At 41.2% G+C, this 24,413-nt stretch overlaps 1 protein-coding gene across 1 annotated transcript in view; it reads left to right on the top strand.

Annotated features, from left to right (window-relative positions):
- The window catches only part of LOC133207445 (transcription initiation factor TFIID subunit 4-like), a 93,937-nt gene extending 75,137 nt beyond the window's left edge, over nt 1-18,800 (top strand). Inside the window, exons 7-9 of the mRNA XM_061344361.1 lie at nt 8,715-8,820; nt 12,839-12,953; nt 18,312-18,800. Coding sequence (XP_061200345.1) covers nt 8,715-8,820; nt 12,839-12,953; nt 18,312-18,507 — 417 coding nt within the window. The 3' untranslated portion in view covers nt 18,508-18,800. The remainder of the gene's footprint in view (nt 1-8,714; nt 8,821-12,838; nt 12,954-18,311) is intronic.
- The last annotated feature ends 5,613 nt before the right edge of the window (nt 18,801-24,413 follow it).

The following is a 24,413-nucleotide window of genomic DNA, read 5'->3' on the forward strand; positions in this document are numbered from 1 at the left end:
TGGGGTTGTTCCTGCCCAGATGCAGGACTCTACACTTTCCCTTGTTATATTTCATCAAGTTATTCCCCGCCCAACTCTCCAGCCTGTCCAGGTCTCTCTGGATGGCAGCACAGCCTTCTGGCGTGTCGGCCACTCCTCCCAGCTTAGTGTCATCAGCAAACTTGCTGATAGTACACTCAATTCCCTCATCTAAATCATTGATGAATATATTAAATAATACTGGTCCCAGTACCGACCCTTGAGGCACTCCACTAGATACAGCTCTCCAACTAGACTCTGCCCCATAGACTACAACTCTCTGGCTTCTCTCCTTCAGCCAGTTCAAAGTCCACCTCACTACCCGATCATCCAGACCACACTTCCTCAATTTAGCCGCAAGGATGCTGTGGGAGACCGTGTCAAACGCTTTGCTGAAGTCAAGGTAGACCACATCCACCGCTCTGCCATCATCCATCCACCGTGTTATTTCCTCATAAAAGGCTACGAGATTGGTCAAGCAGGACTTCCCCTTGGTGAAGCCATGTTGACTGCCCCTCATAACCCTCTTATCCTTGATATGCCTTAAGATGGCACCAAGGATAAGATGTTCCATCACTTTGCCAGAAATGGAGGTGAGGCTAACCGGTCTATAGTTACCCGGGTCCTCCTTCTTGCCCTTTTTGAAGACAGGAGTGACATTTGCTTTCCTCCAGTCCTCAGGCACCTCTCCCGTTTCCCAAGACTTGGTAAAGATGATGGAGAGTGGTCTAGCAATGACCTCCGCCCCTCAGCACCCGCGGGTGCATCCCATCTGGACCCATGGATTTATGGATGTCCAGATTGCTCAACTGGTCTTTAACCCATTCCTCATCGACTAAGGCAGACCGCTCCGTTGACCTATCTTCATCTGAGGTCTCAGCGGTACAGGGCTCTTCAGGACTGCCTCCGGCAGAGTAGACAGAGACAAAGAAGGCATTAAGTAACTCTGCCATCTCTGTATCTTCTGTCACCAGGGCACCCGTCCCGTTCATCAGCGGGCCTACATTGCCTCTGGTGTTAGTTTTACCTGCCATGTATTTGAAAAAGCTCTTTCTGCTGTCCTTGACCCCTCTCGCCAGCTTTAATTCCAAGGAGGCCTTAGTCATCCTAGCAGCTTTCCTACATCCTCTAGCAGCAGCCTTATATTCTTCCCAAGTGGCCAGCCCTTCCTTCCATGACCTGTAAACTCTCCTCTTCCACTTGAGCATACCGAGCAATTCCCTATTTAGCCACGCAGGTCTCCTGACCCTCTTCCTTGACTTCCTACATGTCGGGATGCTCCGATCTTGAGCTCGGAAAAAGCAGTCCTTGAACGTCAACCAACTATCTTGGGCCCCTTTACCTTCAAGCAGCCTAGCCCACTGGATTTCCCCTAGCAATCGCTTGAAGAGGCCAAAGTTTGCCCTGCTGAAGTCCAGGGTTGCGATTCTACTTGCTATTCTACTGACCCTACCACACAAGATCCTGAATTCCACCATCTCGTGGTCGCTGCAACCAAGGCAGCCCTCAACCTTCACTCCTTCAACCAGACCCTCCTTGTTAGTGAGGATGAGATCCAGCAGCGCACCTCTCCTGGTTGGCTCATCCACCATTTGCATGAGGAAGTTATCATCCATACACTGGAGGAACCTCCTGGACTGCGGCTGGGTTGCCGAGTAATCCTTCCAGCAAACATCAGGGAAGTTAAAATCCCCCTCGACGACCACGGCCTGTGACTGTGAGGCCGCTCTCAGCTGCCTGTAGAAGGCCTCGTCAACTTCCTCACCCTGATCCGGTGGCCTGTAACAGACCCCCACAACAGTATCGCCCCTGCCAGCCTGCCCCTTAATTCTCACCCACAGACTCTCAACTCGCTCATCATCTGTCCCCGGACAGAACTCAATGCATTGTAGCTGCTCTCGCACATAAAGAGCAACCCCACCACCCCGCCTGGCTGGCCTGTCTTTCCTGAAAAGGACATAGCCCTCCATGACTATATTCCAGTCATGTGAGCTGTCCCACCACGTCTCTGTAATTGCCACCAGATCATAATCTCCCAACTTAACACAGGTTTCTAGCTCCTCCTGCTTATTTCCCATGCTGCGCGCATTGGCGTACAGACATTTCAGGGAGCGAGCTGAGCACACCGATTTCACCCTAGGATTACAGGAGGCCTCCCAGTCTTCATCAATTCCAGAGCGCTGTCCCACTGAGGCAAGCCCAGCTACAACAATAGAAGTCTTTAGAAAATACACATTTTTTCCCCTCCTTGGGTGGTCAACCTGTGAAGGAGACATTCCCTTACCTTCCCTGCCCTCTCACGAGACCGTTTACAGCATCATTTGAGAGTTCTGAAGTTTTTGAATGGCCTTTGGGTACCCTTGAGACCTGCCTGCTGATTGTGATGGGGATCACTGTGTTGGCATGCTTACAGAGTGTATTTTGTCCACGACCATTTCATCTGATTTTGAATGTTAAGCAGAGTTGGGTTTGGGTCTTGTCTAGGATTAGACGACAATATAGGAGGACCAAGAGATTTTCCCAGAGGCTGGACAGTCATGAGTGGCAAGGTGTGTGAGATAGTATGGGAAGTATCCAGGCCAGTGGGCCCCTCCAGTGCTTTTGAACTTCACCACTCCACAAGTGCAAAATCCAGTAAAATTAGCAAAACACTTAAATGAGGTGTGTTGTCATTCTGGTCATACCAGAGAGGGACAAACCATGGCAATGTGGTGGGGCTTGGCCTATGCTTACAGAGTTCTTTTCAACATCGTCCAGGACATACAAAGGGAAAAATATGTCTCTGGCTCTGAAGGCAAAGCAACCAACAATGCAGCTACTCTAACACCAAATACAGCATCTACTCCAACTCTAAATACAGCAGCTACACCAGCCCCAGTGACAAGTACTCAGCTACTCAAAGTCTGACCTCAATAGGCAGCACAGCTACTCCAGCTCCAAGCACAGCAGCTACACCAACCCCAGCGACAACTACAGCACCTACTCAAACTCTGACTGCAACAGACAGTGCAGCTACTCCAGATCCAAATGCAGCAGCTATACCAGCACCAGTGACAAGCACAGCAGCTACTCAAAGTTTGTCAACAGATACTGCAGCCACTCCAACCACAGTGTTAATCACTGCAGCTAAACCAGAGGACCAATATCAATTGCCCCTGTATGCAAGGGAAAAAGCAAAAAAGAGGCAAGAAAGACGAAGAAGCAAGATGAAGAAACAATGTACTCACCACCGACAGGATGTGACCGGAAGTTATTACTACGTGAATCAGAGGAAGAAGGGGTGATTTCTTGATCCCAGACCTCAATCGAGCTACAGAATATGCAAAAGGATTTTACACGTCAACCAGGGAGCACATCATCACCTGGTTGCTCCGATGCTGGGACAATGGGGCCGACAGTCACGAACTAGGAGGTAGGGAAGCCAAGAAGCAGGGATCACTTGCTAGGGAAGGGGGAACTGACAAAGCAATTGCAAAAGAGAAAAAGTCCCTCAGTCTTTGGAGGCAGCTCTTGGCAGCTGTGAAAGAAAGGTTTCCATGCAATGATGATGTTATGTGTCGTTTGGCCAACTGGACCATGATAGAGAAAGGCATCCAGTCTCTGAGGGAATCAGCCATTGTAGAGATGATTTATCAAAAGCTGGATGCCAGGGATACACCTATAGATCCATATGGAGTCAAATGTACAAGATCCATGTGGTTGAAATTTACATGGAATGCACCCTCATCACATGCCCACTCATTGGCAGCAATAACCTGACATGATGTAGCACCACCAACAGTGGATGAAATGGTTCATCAACTCCAAGATTTCGAAGACAATCTCACCCCTTCCCTCATTTCAGCTGTGGAAAAACTGTATCAGGAGTTCAGACAATTGAGAGATGATCTATCTGATCTATCCAGTTCCCCACATGTACCAACCCACATCTCAGCTATTAACAGAAGGCATCGTACTGCTCGAGAGAGAAGATATAGGAGGTATACGCCATGTGCCACCCTATGGTTTTACCTGTGCGATCACGGAGAAGACATGAGGAAGTGGGATGGAAAACCTACCTCAGCTCTGGAGGAATGGGTGTGTGAATTGAAGAGGAGAACAAAGGTCAAGGATGATCATCCCATGAAAGCTGCGACTTCGGTCTCTGGTGAGCAGGTTCCCAGATGGAGTGGAAGAGCTGATTTTACTTCAGCTCCTGTGATAAAGAAGGCTAAACCCTGTCAACAAGACGTAAGTGACCAATGGGATGACTGTTGGAGGAGCCCTGCCTCCAGCCAGGTGGAGGTAGGGGACAATCTGATTTACTGGACTGTGTGGATCGGATGGCCCGACACATCAGTCCCACTGAAATATAAGGTGCTAGTAGATATCGGTGCACAGTGTACCCTGATGCCATCAAGCTGTCAAGGGGTGGAACCAATTTTTATATATCTGTAGTGACAGGATAATCCCAACAGTTGACAGTACTGGAGGCTGAAATCAGCCTGACTGGGAGAGAATGGCAAAAGCACCCCATTGTGACTAATCCAGAGGCTCCATGCATCCTTGGCATAGATTACCTCAGGAGATGGTACTTCAATGACCCAAAAGGGTACCAATGGGCTTTTAGTATTGCTGCTCTGGAGACAGAGGAAATGGAGCAGCTGTCCCCCTTGCCTGGTCTCTCAGAGTATCCTTCTGTTGTGGGGTTACTGAATGTCGAAAAACAACTAGTGCCAGTCGCTATCACAACAGTGCACCGGCGACAATATCATGCCAGTCAAGACTCCGATTCTCATCCATAAGCTGACCCATAGACTGGAGAGCCAAGGATTGATCAGTAGGACATGCTCACCCTTTATTGGCCTCATATGACCAGTGTGAAAGTCTAAGAGAGAGTGGAGACTAACAGCAGACTATCGTGGCCTGACTGAAGTCACACCACCATTGAGTGCTGCGGTACCAGGCATGCTAGAACTTCAATAGGAACTGGAGTCAAAGGCAGCCAAGTGGTATGCCACAAATGATATTGCCAATACATTCTTCTCAATTCCTTTGGTAGCATAGTGCAGGCCACAGTTTGCTTTTACTTGGAGGGGTGTCCAGTACACTTAAGAACTGACTGCCCAGGGGTGGAAACACAGCCCTGTCATCTGCCATGGAGTGATCCAGACTGCACTGGAACAGGGGAAAGATCCAGAACGCCTGCAATACATTGATGACATTATTGTGTGGGATGATACAGGGGGATAAGTTTTTGAGAAAGGGAGGAAAATAATCCAAATTCTGCTGAAAGCTGGTTTTGCCATAAAACAGAGTGAGGTCAAGGGATCAATAACATAACAGCAATGTCTCCACCAACTCATAACAAAGAAACATGAGCTTTCTTGGGTTTTGTGGGGTTCTGGAGAATGCACATCCCAAATTACAGTTTGATTGTAAGACCTCTCTATCATGTGACCCAGAAGAAGAATGATTTTAAAAGGGGCCATGAGCAACAATAAGCCTTTGAACAATTTAAATGAGAGATAGTTCATGCAGTAGCCCTTGGACCAGTCCAGACCTATCCAGATGTAAAAATGTACTCTACACCTCAGCTGGGGGGAATGGTCCTACCTGGAGCCTCTAACAGAAAGCTCCAGGGGAAACTCGAGGTCGTCTCCTCGTTTTTTGGAGTTGGCAATACAGAGAATCCGAGGCCAGCTAAACCCCAACTGAAAAACAGATACTGGCAGTCTCTGAAGTGGTTCGACCTGCTTCAGAAGTGATTGGCAGTGAAGCACAGCTCCTCTTGGCACTCAGGTTGCCCATGCTGGGCTGGATGTTCAAAGGCAAGAGTTTCCCCTAAACATCATGCAACCAATGCTACATGGAGTAAGTGGGCTGCACTAATTACACAACAAGCTTGAGTAAGAAATTCCAGTCATCAAGGAATTTTTGTAGTCATCCTGGACTGGCCAGAGGGCAAAGATTTTGAACTGTCACCAGAGGAGTAGGTGATGCATGCTGAAGAGACCCTACCATATAAAAAAGTGTCCGAAAGTGAAAAGCAATATGCCTTGTTTCCTGATAGGTCCTGCCGTATTGTGGGAAATCATCGGAGATGGAAGGCAGTTTCATGGAGTCTCTGACAACTTGCAGAAAGTGCAGGGTGAATCAAGTCAGTTTGGAGAGGTGAAAGCCAACCAGCTCGCCTTGGAAACTGCTGAATGAGAAAAGTGGCCAGTACTTTATCTCTATACTGACTCATGGATAGTGGCAAATGCCCTGTGGGGGTGGTTGCAGCAATGGAAGCAGAGCAACTGGCAGTGCAGTGGTAATCCCATGTGGGCTGCTGCACTGTGGCAAGATATCGCTGCCTGGGTACAGAACCTTGTGGTGAAGGTATGCCATGTAGATGCTCATGTACCCAGGGGTCGGCCCTCTGAGGAACACCAGAACAACCAACAAGTGGATAAAGCTGCTAAGACTGATGTGGCTCAGATGGACTTAGATTGCAGCATGAGGGTTAATTGTTTTTGGCCCGGTGGGCCCATGACACTTCAGGCCAGCAGGGCAGAGATGCAATATACAGATGGGCTCCTGATCAAGGGGTGGACTTAACAATGGACATTGTTGACCAGGTTATTCATGAGTGTGAAACGTGTTGCAATTAAGCAAGCTAAATGGTTAAGGCCTCATTGGTATGGAGGACAATGGCTGAAGCATAAATATGAAGAGGCCTGGAAGACTGACTCTTTCACACTCCCACCAACCCACCAAGGCAAGCGCCATGTGCTTACCATGGTGGAGGCAACCACTGGATGACTGGAAAAATATGCTGTGCCCCACGCCGCTGCCGGGAACACTGTCCTGGGCCTTGAGAAACAGATTTTGTGGTGACAAGGCACCCCAGAGAGAACTGAGTCAGACAGTGGGACGGCCTTATGAACACTTGGGCCAAAGAGCATGGCATTGAGTGGCTATATCACATCCCCTACCATGCTCCAGCCTCTGGGAAAATCAAACAGTACAATAGGCTGTTAAAAACTACACTGAGAGCAATGGGTGGTGGGACTTTCAAACATTGGGATACACGTTTACCAAAAGTCACCTGGTTGGTCAGCACCAGAGGATCTGCCAACAGGGCTGGCTCAGTTTATTCAGAACTAGAAGGGGACACCAATCCTGTGGTGCACATAAAGAATTTGCTGGGGAAGACAGCCTGAGTTATTCCTGCTTCAGGTAAAGGCAAACCTACTCGTGGGATTGCTTTTGCTCAGGGACCCAGATGTACTTGGTGGGTAATGTGGGAAGATGGGGAAGTTTGATGTGTACCTCAAGGGGATTTGATTTTAGGGGAAAACAGCCAATGAACTCAATTGTATGCTGTTGCCTGCTATGTAGCACTTTTATAGCCCACCAACTAGATATCTTCAGGTCACCAGCAAGTGTCCCTCACTTCCCTCTAACCATCTTCCCAACAAAGAATGAACTTTGATTAAACCAGACGAGTTCTGCGGTATCATCAGCAGGCAACGATCCAACACTGCACATCGTCTCTCCTTCTCTGAAAGACTGTTACAAGAGATGGGGCCTGACATCACGGACCGGATGGACTCAGCAGCTTTATAGGGACTGATCCATGCACTAAGGAATGATATCTTTGTGTGTGTGTGTGTATGTATATGTATATATATAAACGTATGAGATAAGAGTGATGGTATATTAAAAATGTGGGATCTTAGCATGATGTGAATGGTATGGAGTAAGGGGTGGATACTGTTCTGGGTTCAGCAGTAGCAGTCATTTTTCTCCTCCTTAGTAGCTGCTGCAGTGCCATGCTTTTGACTTTCATCCTGGGAACAGAGCTGATAACACCTATGTTTTTAATTTTTGCTAAGTGATGTTTAGTCTGACCAAGGACTTTCTGAGTCTTATGCTCTGCCAGAGAGGAGGGGAAGCCAGGTGGAAGCAGAGACAGGACACCTGACCCAAACTAACCAAAGAGGTATTCCATACCACAGCATGTGATGCCCAATATATAAACCGTGGGGCAGTTCCCCAGAAGGGCTAGATTGCTTCTCGGGTCAGGGTGGGTATTGGTCGGTGGATTGTGAGCTCTTGTAGTCTCTTCCCTTGTTATTTCCCTTATCATTATTATTATTGGTGGTATCAGTAGTGGTTTGTGCTATACCTTAGTTGCTGGACTGTTCTTATCTCAACCTGTGGGAGTTACATTCTTTTGATTCTCCTCCTCATACCTCTGGGAGTGGGGGGAGGAAGAGGGGGGGGGTGAGTGAACGTCTGTGTGGTTCTTGTTGCCGGCTGGGCTTAAACCATGACCTTATTGCAGCATTTTCTTCTTAAAAAATGCTTTTCTTCCTCAGAAATGCTTTTCTTCCTAGTAAAATTTTTGAAGACAGAAGTCTGAACTTAAATGCTAGCCTTAGTACTTTGAAATAGATTTTTGATGAAGGTTGTGACATAACATTTATGTCAAATATGAGGTTTTGTTGTTTTTTTTTTAATTTATAATGACAAAATAGGTATGTACACACTCACAGAACCATATGCATTACATGAATAAGAACCATATGCATTACATGAATATGACTTTTGTCAATAGCTGGTTGTGCTTTTGGAGATCTAGATGCTTATATTAGTTATTACAGGTATTAGTATGTTTATGTTGTGTGTGTGTATAAAGAATATAATATACTTTTTTTTAATAATAGCATATTATCCAGTCAACCTCTGCTCAAACTGTGAAACGAACCCCTGCTTGCCAGACTACCCAGATTAGGATGCCAGTGGTAATAACTCAGACCATTAGACCACAAGGTACGGGTTTAAATGTTTTAGTAAGATTGTTACCTTTGTATGAATTTCATTGTAATTTCAAGCTAGTAGCATGGGAAAAACTTAGTGTTGACATTGGAAAGCTTGACATTTATTTTCTACTTCATACTGGCTGTGGAATGCATGTTTTTACTATGTCATTTCAAGCTATTTCAGACCAACACAGCAAAATGTTTCAGAACTCACTTGCTTAGGTCCTTACTCAGCAGTTTTTTATGGAAGGTTCTGATACAAGTCAGAATCTTGTCTCTTGCTGTCCTATGCTCTTAAGTCTGGGCCAAAAACGCCTAGAGGATGCCTCAGTTTAATCACCCTACTTCTAACTCTTACTGCTGAAGCAGAACATGATAGTCACTGTCTCTGCAACTACAGAGGTCAAGGTAGGAACCCTAAAGAAATTTCTTAAACCCCAACTGCAGCAAGCTGACATGCCATGATTAGCTAGGGGAGCAAGAAGTGTGATTTGAACACAACTTCCTCATCTCTCTTTGCACAGTTGGATTAATGCCTGGCTGATACATCCTACTTTCTAAGAGGGTTCTTGAAGCATTCTTACTTTCTAATAACACATTTGTTTCTTTCCACCACTAGACCTGTTAGGCTTCTTTTTTATTTTTTCTGATTATGTGTATCTTTTTGGATTTGGGCATGTAGATGCTTGAGGGTTTGTAATGGAATTCAGAGCTTGTCATTTTTAAGTATTTCATCAGAAATCTAACTAGTTTAAACATACATAAAATCTATTCCTGCCTATTTGATCTTTTGGTCCTACTGCTCGGTATTTTCTGTCCTCCTTGGAAAAAGACAGCATCAAAACCAGTTAACAGCAGTTGATGTTCTGCTCGCTCTCTTCGCTTCAGAGAATCCAAAGTTTGAATGGACATGGAGACCAAGCTGTCATTGTATTCCTGTAGGCTATTTTTCCAAGTTAGGGGAAGAAATGCCATAAAAGGTATATATTTGATAGCACTGATACATCCTGAGTTTATTAACAGGGAAGGTATTCAACATCTTACGGAATGAACTTCCACTTCTGACTAATGTTTCTCAGAGTGAAGGCTGATTTAATTTCTTTGCTTGTTCAGTCTCCTAAGTTGTGAAACTCAACAGTGTGCTGAGAATTTGCATGATAAGGGCATGTGCTTTTTAAACACTGGTTTCACAATACAAATTTATTAATGGTAACCATTGATCAGCCAATGAAATGCAACTTAACTGGCAGTTTGGCTTAAGGAAGACAGTGGTTCATAAAGGTAAATTCATGCAAAGCCCTGTTTTCAGGTGAGCTTATTCCTAATTACAAGCTTGTTTAAGCCCACCACTGTATTCTTTTAATTACACAGAAATTTACAAAACATCCCATTGTAAAACTGCTCATCCTGCACCCCATGTCTGGCAAAATATCTGCCTGTGTGCTTGCAGCTTTAAGAAATGCCACTATAGCATACTTTCAGATACCAGATTATTTTGATCTTGATGTATTGTTCAAACTTTCTATGGTAAACAGCGGTATAATGATATTTTATACTGGCCTAGGTATTCCTCTAGAAGGAAGTAAAATGCTGTAATAGGATGGGGTCTGTATAGAAAACTGAAGTAGTGTAATTTGGTGGAGTTTGGAGTGTTTTTTTGTTGGGTGTTTTGGTTGTGGTTTTTGTTTCATTTTGTTTTTTATTTTGGGGTTTTTTTTAAGACTAGTTACATCAGAACTGAGCTAACTTCCACTGAGCGATGCATTTTCCTTCTCAAATTGGAGTGAATCTGCTAGTGTATTGTATATTAATGCATCCATGTGAACAGACTATAATGCTTTTTAAAATAGTAGTATAGATAAAGTAGGCAGGATTTAAGGACTTTGATATTAATAAAATTACTTCCACACCAGGGAAATTAACACTATAGTGATGGCATAAAAATTTCACACTCCTTTATCAAATTACTTATCAGTATAATAATTAGGTGAATTGCATCTTATGGATGGGGGAATTAAGCCATATTCATTGCAGCTATTTAACTTGCACAGAAATACAACTAAGCTCATAAATTTGGGCTTATTTCTCTAGATCATTCTACTTAAAGTTTGAAACAAGGATGCAGTGGTGAAAGACTCTGTATGTCATTACCAATCACATGAAATATCTAAGCCCACAGGTGATTTGTGATTTAAACCAGAAAACTTCTATGTCAACCTAAAACTTATATTTACTTTGCCAGACCCATTTGAGTATATTACATATACATGGGGTGAAAGAAAGTGAGACACTATTTCCAGTGTAGACATACTCTTTTCCTGAGACCAAGAATTTAACTTATCTATTGCTGTACCTTTTGGGCACTTTTTACCAAAATTTATCATATCATCTGTAGGAAACAAACTGTTGATACTAGTTCTAAAGGAATATAATATTAATTCTGGAGGAGTGCCACTGTTACCTTAATCTTCTAGATGTTAATTGTAGAAAGCAGAGATCTGCTAATTTTTAATATTCTGTTGATTCTTTCCTTCCAGTTCACTTAGTACTTTTCACATACCTTTCAATTAGTTCGTGTTAGTAGATAAATGAAGTGTTTGGTCTGTGAACTAATGTTATCTGTGACATCTCATGGACCCTGAATATTTTGATGACAAAATATTTTTGTTCCCCAGGCTTGGAGCCCGAAGTCCTAAATTGGGTTTTGTATTTGCTCATGTTGAGAGTCAACACAACAGTTTATTTATCCAGATTGAAGAACTGAACAAACACTCAAATCAGTTTTGCTTTATGATCATATGTTAAAGTTGATGAAGACTTCAAAATAAAAAAAGTAATGCTGGATTCATTCAAAGCTAACATTTTTTTTTAGCAAAGAACTGTTTTCACAAGGATTTGTTTAGATAATTACATTTCAGGGTTTTATAATTCATGAAAGAAAAATAATGTAATTACTAAGGTTCATACAATGTCATTTATATGCAGTTGAGTCACAGATGTGTGACTTGTGCTTCTCAAAGTCTTAAGCACTATGTGTATGTAAGCTCAATAAAATTGAAAAGAAGAGGTGAGATCTTTTAAGTGAAGTAGACATTAATTATTTTCACATGCCAAATCACAGGTGTGATTAAAGAAAACACAAAATATAACCCAAGTAAACATGTGTTTAAGCGGTAAAGGAGGGCTTACTCCAAAAGTTTCATTTGTTAGTGCTTTTTCAGTTGTACACTGATGAAATATTTTTAATAGTAATAATGCAGGTCTGTTATTTTTTCTAATTAGCAACATAAATTTGCAGTTATTTTTGTTAGATATTGCCAAATGTCAGAGGAGGAATTAATACATTTTTTTTTTTAATTTACTGTCACGAGGAGCTGAATGGTCCACCACACTGGCTCATTTAGAAAGCCCAGTTTTACTTCTACACATAGACCTGTAAAGCCTGAATAGAGATATGAACAACTTTAAAATCATTGTTTTCAAAATAAGAAAGTAAAAGATGACCTTTATGATGGGGATGTCAAATTTTACAATAGTATTTTTTCTTTTGCATACAATATAAAGCACTAAAATATTTAAAATAATGTTTTCAACTCTGAAAATACATTTTTTCACCGCAACAAAGAACAATGACTATATAAAAAATATAAAAGGCATAGTTAGTACCCTGAGTGACTGTGACTTACAGTGTCTGTATCAAGACCATTTCAAATTCTGTTTATTCTGTGCAGATTATCTAGAAAAGTGGTTTACTGGCAATTGCAAACACACTTGTAGCCATTATGTGTTTTATAACCAATTATTGCAAATAGTTTTCAGTTTTGGAATCTTCAGTATCCTGTAAATATTGAACAAAATGTAATATTAATATAAATTTTGTATTTGAAATTGTTCTTCAGCAGTGTAATCTTTAAAAAGAATAACTTCCTTTGTTTTCAATTTACAGTTAAATGTAGTTTCTGGACAGGAGGTTCTTTGATGTAAATTGTCTAAGACTTCTCATAATAACATTGCTTGGTGTTTTTCAGGCACACTAGGGAAGGCACCAACAATACAAGCCAGCAAAAGTCCTGGCGGCTTTTGTGTTCAGGTCTCTGCAAATCAGAAAAACAAGCTGAATGACCCTGGAGGTGGTTCTTTCAGGTAAAAAAAAAAAGGAAAAAAAAGAAGAAAAAAACATGCAGGGGGGTGCTTGGGGGTGGGGGATCTTAAATACAAAATAGAATTTAGAATTGTCTTAGCACCAGAGGGCAATGTTTTACAATAATTCCTACCTTATCTTATGGTGATTGGGTGACAATTTTCTTACTTAGTTCTATTTTAAAAATAGGGAGGAGGGGGTCATGACATGTCTGAAGGATTTTTCCCTAAAAGCACTTTTAAATGTTTAGTAAAGCCTTCAATTCTGTGGGTTATAATAAAACTTACGGTGAATTGAATCATGTGTATGAAGTTTTTTAAAAATACATGGTTGGTTTCATGTTATCAGATTCTAACATTCATGTGAATCGTATCTTGCTGAGAAGGTACTGAGTGTGATGAGAAGGCATCCTGTCGATAGGCTTCTTCAGCTAAGCTGCAGCATCAGCATAGAGAAAATGCTGTATGGTTTTGGTAATGGGTTTTGGGGTTGTTTTTTTGTGTTTGTTTGTCTGTGTATAGGATTGTTGTTCTTGATTTTAAAGAGAAGACATCTCTATATATTTTTCGCATGCTTATCCTTTGGTATCAGAGATTGGAGCATTCTGTGGGTCCCTGTACTAAGTAGGTGTTGCAAAGGTTCAACACAGTAGCATTGATGCTACACCAGTTCTTTTGTACTTCAAACTTTTTTTTTAATATGTATTTTGATATTTTTAATTTTTGTAGTGAAAAACTAATCTTGTTTACTGCATTTTGCTTACACTACCATAATTTTTTTTTCCATTGATGAAAGTACATTTTATTTGTGTTTAAACATTTTTGTCTTTGCTAAATGGCAAAATATTCCTAGATTTTCATATTCCAGATGTCTTATATTGCTCCAACATCATCAAACTAGTAATTAAGTTTCAGGCTTATGCTTTTGCAGGTAAAGTAGAAGAGAATTTGTAGCTCTTTGAAATATCTCTGCTTTGAGGCATGTCAGTATTGCAACTAATACTGGTAGTACTTGGTATTAATCTAGAAGCAAAATAATTAATTTTCTTATTTTCCAATGCTTTTGCCTTCCACTGAGTATTTAAATGATTTAAAATGTCTGTTGGGTTCAGTTGTACTGTCTTAATAAGTATTTTTTATGTTTGCAAGCAACACGAACATTTATTCTTTGTTAGTATAGCTTTCAATTTTACATACACCAAAAGGGACAACATTTTTTTAACTGGATGTTGTAAACTGTGCCAGGATTGATTCTTGCATTCACTTAGTTTATACATAGAATATATTAAGTTAGCTGGAATTGCTAATTTTCCCTTGGGGAGAAGCAAATGCTTAAGGCACTGATTCATAAATCAGTAAATCTTTAGTGAGTTGGGTAAATAAGCTGTCAAGGGTTTATGTCATTTTTCCTCTAGAGAACAAATTTTAGTCAGAATGAATGTTCTTATTTCCTTTCATCGTTTTCTCCTTCAAAATAGTAAGACACAAAGCTGCATTTAAATAAGTCCATAACATTGCAAGGATTTATTAAAAAACAGCAAAGATAAAGCTTTTCCTTGATATTCTAACAAAGAACTCAGTTGTTTGCATATTTGCATTTCAACCCCTAACCTCTCCCGAGGACAAATAGATGTCTGACTAGTAAGCCTAAAAGCACAGAGCTGGAAATCTGTATTAATCCTCTGATGACTAATTTTTCCTCAACATTCCCAGTGTGTGTGTGAAGAATGTGTTTTTTAGCCAGAAGGCAAACTGGCATCTGAAGCAAAGCAAGATTTTTGAAAAATAGTTATGTATAAATTTTTTTGACCCTAGTGTTTTATTATTTGTTTCATTATTTTATATTCTGCTTTTTTAAAAATAGCTTACTTGTGCTTTTAAGTTTTGTGAGCAAAATGTTGGTCACTAGAAATGGAAATGTAAACTTGATTTTCAGTTTCCTCTATTATGGACTGTGGAAAATAGAAGAAAGAATTACATAAAAGATGTAGCAATGAGGAATTTTGCAAATTACAGCTTAGCCTTTAATGTCAGCGTTTATTAATGAACTCTTATATGGATATTATAGTAGCTGTTCTATAATTCAAAGTTTTCAACTGAGAACTTCTGTAAGAAAGTTGTATTGATGAAATTTTGTTACCTTTTCGGTATTAAACTTTATTGTTGCTAATTTTTTCAGAGAGAACTACAGATAACTCCATCTAGTTGACTTTTCAACTGTGTTAATACCTAATGATGGAAATTTGAATTCTGTTTCTTATAATTGTTTGTTTTACAGTAGACATCCAGACTTGCACTTGCACCATAATAATCAGCTAGAGGTTTCTGTAGTCAAGAGAGATGAACATACTAACATAATCTACCATTGATGACAGTGAAAGTAGCAAACTGTCAAAGTAATTAGTAGCCATAGTTCAGACTGTGGCAAATATAAAGAACTAGTGGAAACATTTGTTCTCCTTGATACTGAGTCAAAATAATTTCAGTTGGAAGGGACCTTGGGAGGTCAACTAGACAAACTTCTAACTCAGAGCAGGTTTGGTTAGATCTGGGACTGGTCCAATCTACATATCTCCAAGGATGGAGATACATGTTTGTACTCTTGTATTATCCTACTACTTCCTAACTGTATTGAGTAAGGCTCAGTGTCATTACATGTACAACAAGGCAAGAAGTGGACAGAACAATTCTTTATGTGTTATGGGCAACTGTGCAAATACTTTGATTTTTCTTTCTTATTTTCAGATAAGATTATTTTTTGTAATTGCAAAAATCTTTTTAATGAAGAAGAGAGGGGAGGTGTTACAAGAGGTTGAATGTAGGAGAGAGCTGAACTCAGACTATTTTAAGATGTAGCTTGCTTTTTGAAAGAATTTGAGAAACCATGCTACCTTCTTAAAAATAGCATGTATGTTGGAATGTTAGATTTATCCCATAAGACTTGGAATTTAATCCAGTAAAACCCAGAAATAATTACTGAAATAATATAATTGGTATGAGCACAGTAATATACACCAAGAAATATGAAATAGTTAAATACTGTTCTGGGATGAAAAGGGAAAGATAGACAGTAATTATCAATCTAGATGACCACTGGATGGCCTCTTTGTTCCACAGAATGAATTCTGAAAACTCCCTCTGGACTTAAAAGTTGACTTTCATAGGAAATAATAGTTTTGTGAGAATGCCAGCCCTCTTAATATATGTGTGTGTTTCAGTATCCAAATCCAAGCTCTTATTCATGAAGTTCCTCAAGGTCAAAAAACCACATTTTGATAGTTTTCCCCTTTAGACTGAAAAAATTGTAGTCCCAACTATGATTAAAATATCTTATATCTATCATTTGAGAACTATCAAGGTGGGAGATCAGTTTTGTGACATTGTCCTCAGGAATTTCATTCTTAGAGATCAAGTGCTTAGCACTCATGGGAAGTAATAAAAGCTCATTTGTGTAGCATTTTTCTGACAATCATTGTAAAATTTTCCATTTTCTGCCTCAAGTGTTCAGCACATTTATCTAGGTTTATACCAGCAAAAATCCCTTCTTGAAAAAAGCAGTATCTAACAAACCAAAGAAGTCTTCCACCAAAATTTGCTGCTGTAGTGCGGATATCAAGGAGAGTATAGGAGGACAGGGAGGACTTAGATAATGGATTTCTAGATTTATCTCCTTTTGTCCTCAGACCTTACTTGTAGCTTTTGTTTTTTACTGTAGGCATTAAACTTGTTACAAGTGACAGAAAGTATTTTAGGATGACATCTATGTAATTTTTTATTTTTTTCTTAAATCTTTCAAATTAAGTTTTTATTTGTTTGCTTTATGCAGTAGTTGGAGTCTGGACTTGGATGTACGTGAATCTTTTCCATATATATATTCTCAAAAGTTGTCTAATAACTCCTAGAATATGCTGAAATACAGTGTTCTTGTCAGTAACAGCTCCTAAACAAAATGTACCAAAAACAGATGGTTGTTTCCACAGTTATGACTCATACCTCATAGAAGTAAAAGATGCTTGGGAAATACAGGTGTGGAAACTCAGATTTTTTAGTCAGTACTTCCTCAAGCTGTTAGGAATGGTACTGAAGAGCAAATAAGTGAAGTGCTGCTATCATCTTATCAGAATAGTTAGGGTTGGAAAGGACCTTAGGATCTTCTCAAATGCAGCTCATTTTTCTAAAACTACTTGACATATTCAGCTGATTTTTGTATGTTGCCATAGAAAAATACCCGTGCGTATTCAAACCACACTTGGAACCTAAACTTACCTATGACTTACATGGTCAAAGAATCTTTCCTGACTATTGCTGAAAATACTTTGGTGCCCATTTTGATAGGAACTTGTGAAACAGTGCAGGATTCCAAATTCATGTTTTTGCTTTTAATGTTGTCATGGTTTAAACCCAGCCAGACAGCTTGTGCACTCACTCCCAGTGAGTGGTGCCAGGCTGGAAGCAACCGAGGCCCACGTCCCGTCCCCCCCCTCCCCAGGGGCTCCCTCCCTTCCCCGCTCCCGGAGGGATGGGGAGGAGAATCGAAAGAATGCAACTCCCACGGGCTGAGATAATAACAGTCCAGCAATCAGTGTACAATATAAATCACCATTGCTACCACCACCAACAACAACAATGATAAGAGATAATAGCAAGAAAAAAGAGTACAATACCACCCGCCAAACAACGAGTCCGACCCAGCAGACCATCTGTCCTTCCAGGGTGACTCCCAGTTACCTCCTGGGCATGACGTGCTGTGGTATGGAATACTTCTTTGGTCAGTTTGGGTCAGGTGTCCTGTCTCTGCTTTCTCCCAGCTTCCCTCCTCCCTGGCAGAGCATGAGGATCACAAAGTCCTTGGACAAACCAAAACATTGTTTTCAGCTCTGTTCCCAGCCCGAAAGTCAAAACACAGCACTGCACCAGCTACCAAGAAAGAGAAAAATGACTGCTACTGCTAAACCCAGGACAAATGTCTATGGTCTTTTTATTTATTTTATAATTTTGCTCCTAGTTTTCAGCATAAAGAGAATAGCCAAATGCTCTCTGTCTTTAGTGGTGATCATTGCCTGACCATCCTTGTTTCATTAATATCATTGATTCTCAGATGAAGAAAGGACACCTCTGTCATACCTTCTGGTACAGACAAATTGTCCTGCTTCTAAAGTTGTTCAAATGTGTTCAAAGAAATATTTAGTTATTTCTGAATTTAGAATATATTCTATGAAAATTGTGAACGTGGTGGTTGTGCCTCAAGTTGGCCCAGCCACCAGGTATATTGCAATGACAATGACTTCTTGAGAAGCAGATAATATACAAAATAAATATACCACATGCAGAATTATTTTTTTGCTTGTTTTGTTATTATAGAGATGATGATGATGTCAATGATGTTGTCTCTGTGGCTGGTGTTAATCTTAATGAAGAAAGTGCCTGCATTATGGCTACCAACTCTGACTTGGTTGGAACCCAGATACAGTCTTGTAAAGATGAACCCTTTCTTGCTGCCATGCCTCTACATAAACGCATACTTGAAATGGGTGAGAACCATGTCCTTTCCTTTTGATAGTGTTTCCTTTGGAGTAATGGAATATGCTTAGCACTTGAGATTGTTTTTAAAGCATTTTATTACATGATCTTGTATTACTAAACTTTCACGGTTTTTGTAATAAAAGTTACTTAGTCTGGTTACGTCCCTCACGTCTTCGACTGCCTGTATTCCCACAATTTAGTTATATCAAGTTGCAAAAAAATAGTATACTGGTGCTTTTAAACTTCAAGCTTTCCCTGTGCTTTTTGTGTTCAAGGATCTCAAAGCTCTTTGCAAACATTATTTCTCTCACAATCCTCCTTCATGTTTTACACATGAGAAGACTGGAAGAGAGAGGTAAAGTAAGTTCAGCCTGGAAAATAGAAGGCTGAGTGGAGACCTCATAGCAGCCTTCCAGTATCTGAAGGGGGCATATAGGGATGCTGGGGATGGACTCTTCGTTAGGGACTGTAGTGGTAGGACAAGGGGTAATGGGTTAAAACTTAAACAGGGGAAGTTTAGATTGGATATAAGGAGGAAATTCTTTCCTGTTAGGGTGGTGAGGCACTGGAATAGGTTGCTCAGGAGGTTGTGAATGCTCCATCCCTGGCAGTGTTCAAGGCCAGGTTGGACGAGTCCTTGGGTGATATGGTTTAGAGCGAGGTGTCCCTGCCCATGGCAGGGGGGTTGGAACTTGATGATCTTAAGGTCCTTTCCAACCCTAACTATTCTATGATTCTATGATTCTAAGTAGTATAGGTCACAGAGTGACCTCTGAATAACATTTAACAGAATGTTGAATTTATCTGTCAAGATTTTCTTTTCCCATGCAAATCAGTTACTCAGTTCCTAACACCTTCATCTACTTAAGTTCATAGTGATTTTCTCATAGCATTTTTTTCCAAAATGGTGTATTTATTTGTCCTGGTGATAAAGTATATTTATTTATTCTGCCATTTGAAAACAGAAGTTTAAAACTTTAGTGGAAAAAATAACTCATCAGTATTAGTGATGTTTTAGGGTTTGTAAGTATCCTCAGAATGTATTTTATGACATTCTTAATATTCTATATATGTTCTACTACCTAAATGTATCTTTTTCAACATAATTTTGGTAATATTTTTAGAACTATCAGTGTCTTCAGATATTAAGCTCAAAGTATTTAGGGGTGTGAATTGTTCTTTTAGAACTATACTTATATCACTAGTGAAATCTGTCAAATTTTTAGGGATCTAGTTCTGTAATTTTAGAGATTGAACAAAAATCCTGTTACAAATAGGTACAGTTGGGTTTTTAAGTCATGTGGTTACTTCTGAAATGTTATTTGTGTTCACTGAATTAATGGAAGCCTTTTTTATATAGCAGTTGCAGGTAAAGTTCTTCATTGACTTATTGTCAAGCTTCGCTCTTGTATTTTAACTAGTGCCCTTTTAAGCTCTCAGTCAGAGAAATAAATTATTTTGCATGCTGTAGTTATCACTTTGTGATGATGGCATTATGTGATGCTGTCTGGGAAAGCATACGTGCAGCATTTTGTGAGATGGTTCACCACCACCTGAGATAGGAAGCCAGCAAGGTTTCAGTTAAATCTGAGTAACTGTTGTGGGGAATGCTCACACAATAGATAATGCCGGTGTAAGGAAACATAAAAGGATGCACACATAAAACTATTAAAAAGAAGAGGAAATCAGTAAAAAATTTGCCATATAAGCCTTAATGAACCTCCTGGGTGTAACAATTGCTGTACAACATGAAGCTCTAATTACAAGTGCAGGATTTACAGGAACCTGTACATACTTTAAGAGCCACAGAACCCATCACTCCATTCATCGCCGCCTTTTGGGGTTTGCTCCTCTGAGGAACAAATCCCTATGGCTGTTTTTGAAGCTTTGTTGATTTTGATAATTGAAATGAAACTTTCAAAGCTTTTAAAAGCAGCTGTAGGGATTTATTTCTCAAAATCAGTGAATCCAGAAGAGCAGCCACTCCTAGTTATCTCCTGCAGCCACTTTTGCAGCTTTATTTTGTCTTTATGTGAAGCCTTTTATAGTTTTGAAAGTGGCTGTGAGGTTCACTAGTGGCTACTGTCTGGGATCTCTGGCTCTTGAGGAGAGAATTCCCTCATCTGATTTTGAAGTTTTAGAAGCTTGGTTTTTACTGTGTGTGGCCAGATTCATTGTTTGCATAGGTCCACACACAAATTTAGTGGTTTGTGCTACTGGGCACTTAAAATAATGTCATTCTAAGTTAATGAAAAAACTCAGTCTTACCATATGTTGCTGTGCCTAGACACACCAGAACTAACCAAAGGAAGCTGTGACCTTCTCAAGCACATTAGGAAAAAGAATGTTATGTGAGTCCTCATTCTTCTCTTTTTTTTTCTTATGTCTGTTGACAAATTGTCAACGCGGGAGTCACAGACAATGCAGGAACAATCAATGTGATCGGCAAATGCCAATTTATTACAAAGCTTTAACTCCTTATATACCATTTCTTACAGGCACTTACAGTGATTTGGGTATTATGATTGTATACATGTCTTGAAGACCCTTAGTAATTAACACCTAATTGGTTAAGCACAGGTGTGAGAACTTGACCTTTAAAGCTTGCCAACAGTCCACAGTTCTCATTAACTCAGTGAATTACAGCTGCTTCTTATCTTGCTTGCTTAAGGTACCTTGGGCCTCTCACGGCCTTGCTGTATCTGTCAGGATTATTCAGTTTTTGCACCAATTATCCATTCTTCCGTGATAACACTGTCTCCACATCTCCCCCTTTTTGTTTTATGTATCTTTTGGATGACCCTACTTGAGCAGGGGATTTGGGCTAGATCATATTTTCAACATATGCCAACTACAGGCTGCTAGGACTGCTCTTTTTTTCTGCTGTATGGCTCTCTGGTAACAGGGGAGGCCATCCTTCACATCAAGGTCTGGCATGGCATGTGTCCCCACCGCTCCATGCCTGCTGGGTTGCAGCCAGCAGCAGAGCTAAAGGTTCTTCTTGGTGACAAACACAGAGGCCAACCCAGTCTTGCCCTTGATTGTGGTAGCAGGCATTTGGTCAGCCTCAGTCCTTCCACCTTGTTGTCAATGCAGAGTTTCACCTGCTTCATCCAATAACAAGTTGTTATTATGGCAAGGCACACACACAGATTTACATTAGCAGAGTAACTATTACAGGGTGCAGCAGCATGTTGAAGATGCTGATGCCAGCAAGGGACTAGCCAAAGAAATTTCTTACCAGTGGAATTCTCCCACCCTCTTAATTTGCTCCATTACCTGCTTTATAACACTACCATTGTATTAGAATATTCCTATCTTTTGCTTTAGCATTTTCTAGCAGCTACTACAAATTTGCATACTCTAACATCTCTTTTACAAGTGACAAATCCATATAATACAAGGTGTAGTTTCTTATCAGCAACTGGCTAGTAAATACAGGTGGTTTCATACACAATATCAAAGCCTTTAGCAATAGCTACTTTACAAACACACATATTCAAGCTGTAACATTTCAGTTGCCCTCAAATGACGTTTAGCAATCATTGGTTTTTCTCTTCCTCTATCTCATTCTGCTTGGGGTATTCACGGTCAGCTCCTGTAGCTGAAGCATCAGGTTCCTCCATTCATCTGTCCAGCTCATGGTAAGGCTTAACAAACTTTGCAGGCAGTCGCCATGGACCTGTAGGCAGGAGGACACAAATACACCCCCTCCTCCAGGTTATCATTTCTTGAGAAGTAGTCAGGTTAAACGAGGAGTTTGCTGCATCATTGCCTTTTTTTTTTTTTCTTTTATTTCTCTGCCACCCTCATGCTGCTTAGGTGATGGCTCACAAAGCTTGTGGTTGCACTACCCCTCTCACTTTTTCAGTTAGCAGTTCTTGTTTCAACCAATCTATCTGTTCCTCCAAGTCTTGGATTCATCCCCAGGTTACTCTAAACATATTAAGCTTGGTTTGGTTTTGTTTTGTTTTTTCACTCCTCGGATCTGGTGTCCATCCTGGTCCTTCCACCGGTGGAGCATCGGGAGCCGAATCGGAGGGCAGCTTCTTTTGAACATGGGGACCGAACTCTTATCAAATAACTTTTTCTTTTTTTTTTTTTTCTCCGAAGTCGCTCACCCTGCTGTGCACGGCTACAAACGCGGGCCTTCTTTGCAGCAGCTACAGCTGCCTGCCTGCTTCAGCAGCAACCATAAATATCTGCCAGCAACCGCACTTTTGCATTAACCCTTTCTTGCCTGAAATGTTAAACTGCTACCCGTTAAAAACTTTTACATGAACCCAACAAGAAAAAAATACAGAGAACACCGTCTGCCCTCAACACACACACACACACACACACACACACACACACACACGTATGGGATCCCACAAGCACACTCCACACAACTACAGTATTTGAAGCACAAAATCCCAACAATCATTACTTCCAATACACAATCCCACATACAGAACGTAGCACAAGGACTCTGTGGAGACTAACAAGAAACCAGCTACAAGAAGCATCATCGCAGTGCGAGGTGGCAGGCTCAGCCTTAGCGGGCGTCCCCGCAGAGGCTCTGCCTCCCCCACATCGCATGAGTCTTGGGCTTTTATACTGACCAAAATGCACACTCATTCTGACAGAGGTGGCCAGCCTATGTTGCAAGAAGTAGCCTGCAGTATTTATACAGGTCACCAAAGGTCGATAGAAACCTGGACATCCTTATTTTTACCAACTTCTAGCACATGAGTATCACAGAGAGAATGTATTAAATGAGTTGTATATGGGGTCATAAGTCCACAGTCCATCACAGTGTGCCCGGGATATCATATGGTGCTAAGATATATGCAGAAAAAATATGTGCAGTAATTGCCTGAGTATATGATGATTTTAACCCGTAGGATGTTACCGGTTGACGCGCCTCCTTTCCTACCTTTAAATCCAGTGCCTCCCACTCCTTTCTCCCCTGTGGAGTGTTAAACACCGGGAATGCGGTGGGACCCATAGCCGAAAATTCCCCCATAACAATTGCATCTTTGATCATCCCACACCAACCTTTAGCAGGGTTATTACCAGACTCCCCTGCCCTTGTGCCCAACACCCCCCTCCCACTCCCCTTTCTTTACTACTGGATTGTAGGAGGGTGGGGCAGAAGGTTCGGAGGTTTCTTTTGTCTCTAATACTTCTAATTTCCTCAGCAGCTGTCGCAGTTGACCATCACTGAGGCTGGTTCACATCTGCCGACGAGCCAAACTGTCTGAACCGTCTGAGTTGGGATCAGGAAGGGGAGGGTACAAGTCCGGTTCTGACGGAGACTCTGGGTCTGGTTTTAATTCCGATTCAGGGTCTTCTTCCTCTAGGTCGAAGGTGACCGCATTTGTACTTTCTACTTGTACTTTCGGACGCGAGCGCCGTTTCACTTTATCTTCCCCCTTATACCGAGGAGGCTTCTGGAATTACATCCCATGCACAACGGTGGGGGATAAATACCATAGACATAGCACTTTTCTCTACCTCTGACTGACTTTGTGAAGGAGCAGCGGCCAGGAAAACAGATGCCACTGCTGCCTGTTCCGATTTCATTTCCTTTAAAGTCTCAATTATCAATCTCCATAACGAATACTTCAGGGCTTCCTTTCTCCCTTTACTAATCTCATCCCACAACGCCAGGCCTGTAAGTTCCCATTCAGAAACCTCAGAGGTAGCTTGCGCTGTTGGGCCCACTTTAACAGCCTCTGTAAGGTGGCACTATCATGTTGCAATCCTCTCTTAGAGAGAATGTGTTGGAGGAGCTCCATCACTGCCTGTTCCTCTTTGGGTAGCAAGTGCCCCATCTCCTCCCCAGCTGCTCACCTGATTAGGGCGAGATCCCACTGTTCTTCCACTGTTATTCCACTGTTTGCAGACGTCTGACTTTCACAGCGCCGGGGCAGCGCCGAATTTCAGCCGGCTCTC

Source organism: Neopsephotus bourkii, unplaced genomic scaffold (assembly GCF_033783945.1).
Source record: "Neopsephotus bourkii isolate Nb327-2 ecotype Australia unplaced genomic scaffold, CSIRO-AGI_Nbou_v1 NB_212, whole genome shotgun sequence".
NCBI classification, from domain to species: Eukaryota; Metazoa; Chordata; class Aves; order Psittaciformes; family Psittacidae; genus Neopsephotus; species Neopsephotus bourkii.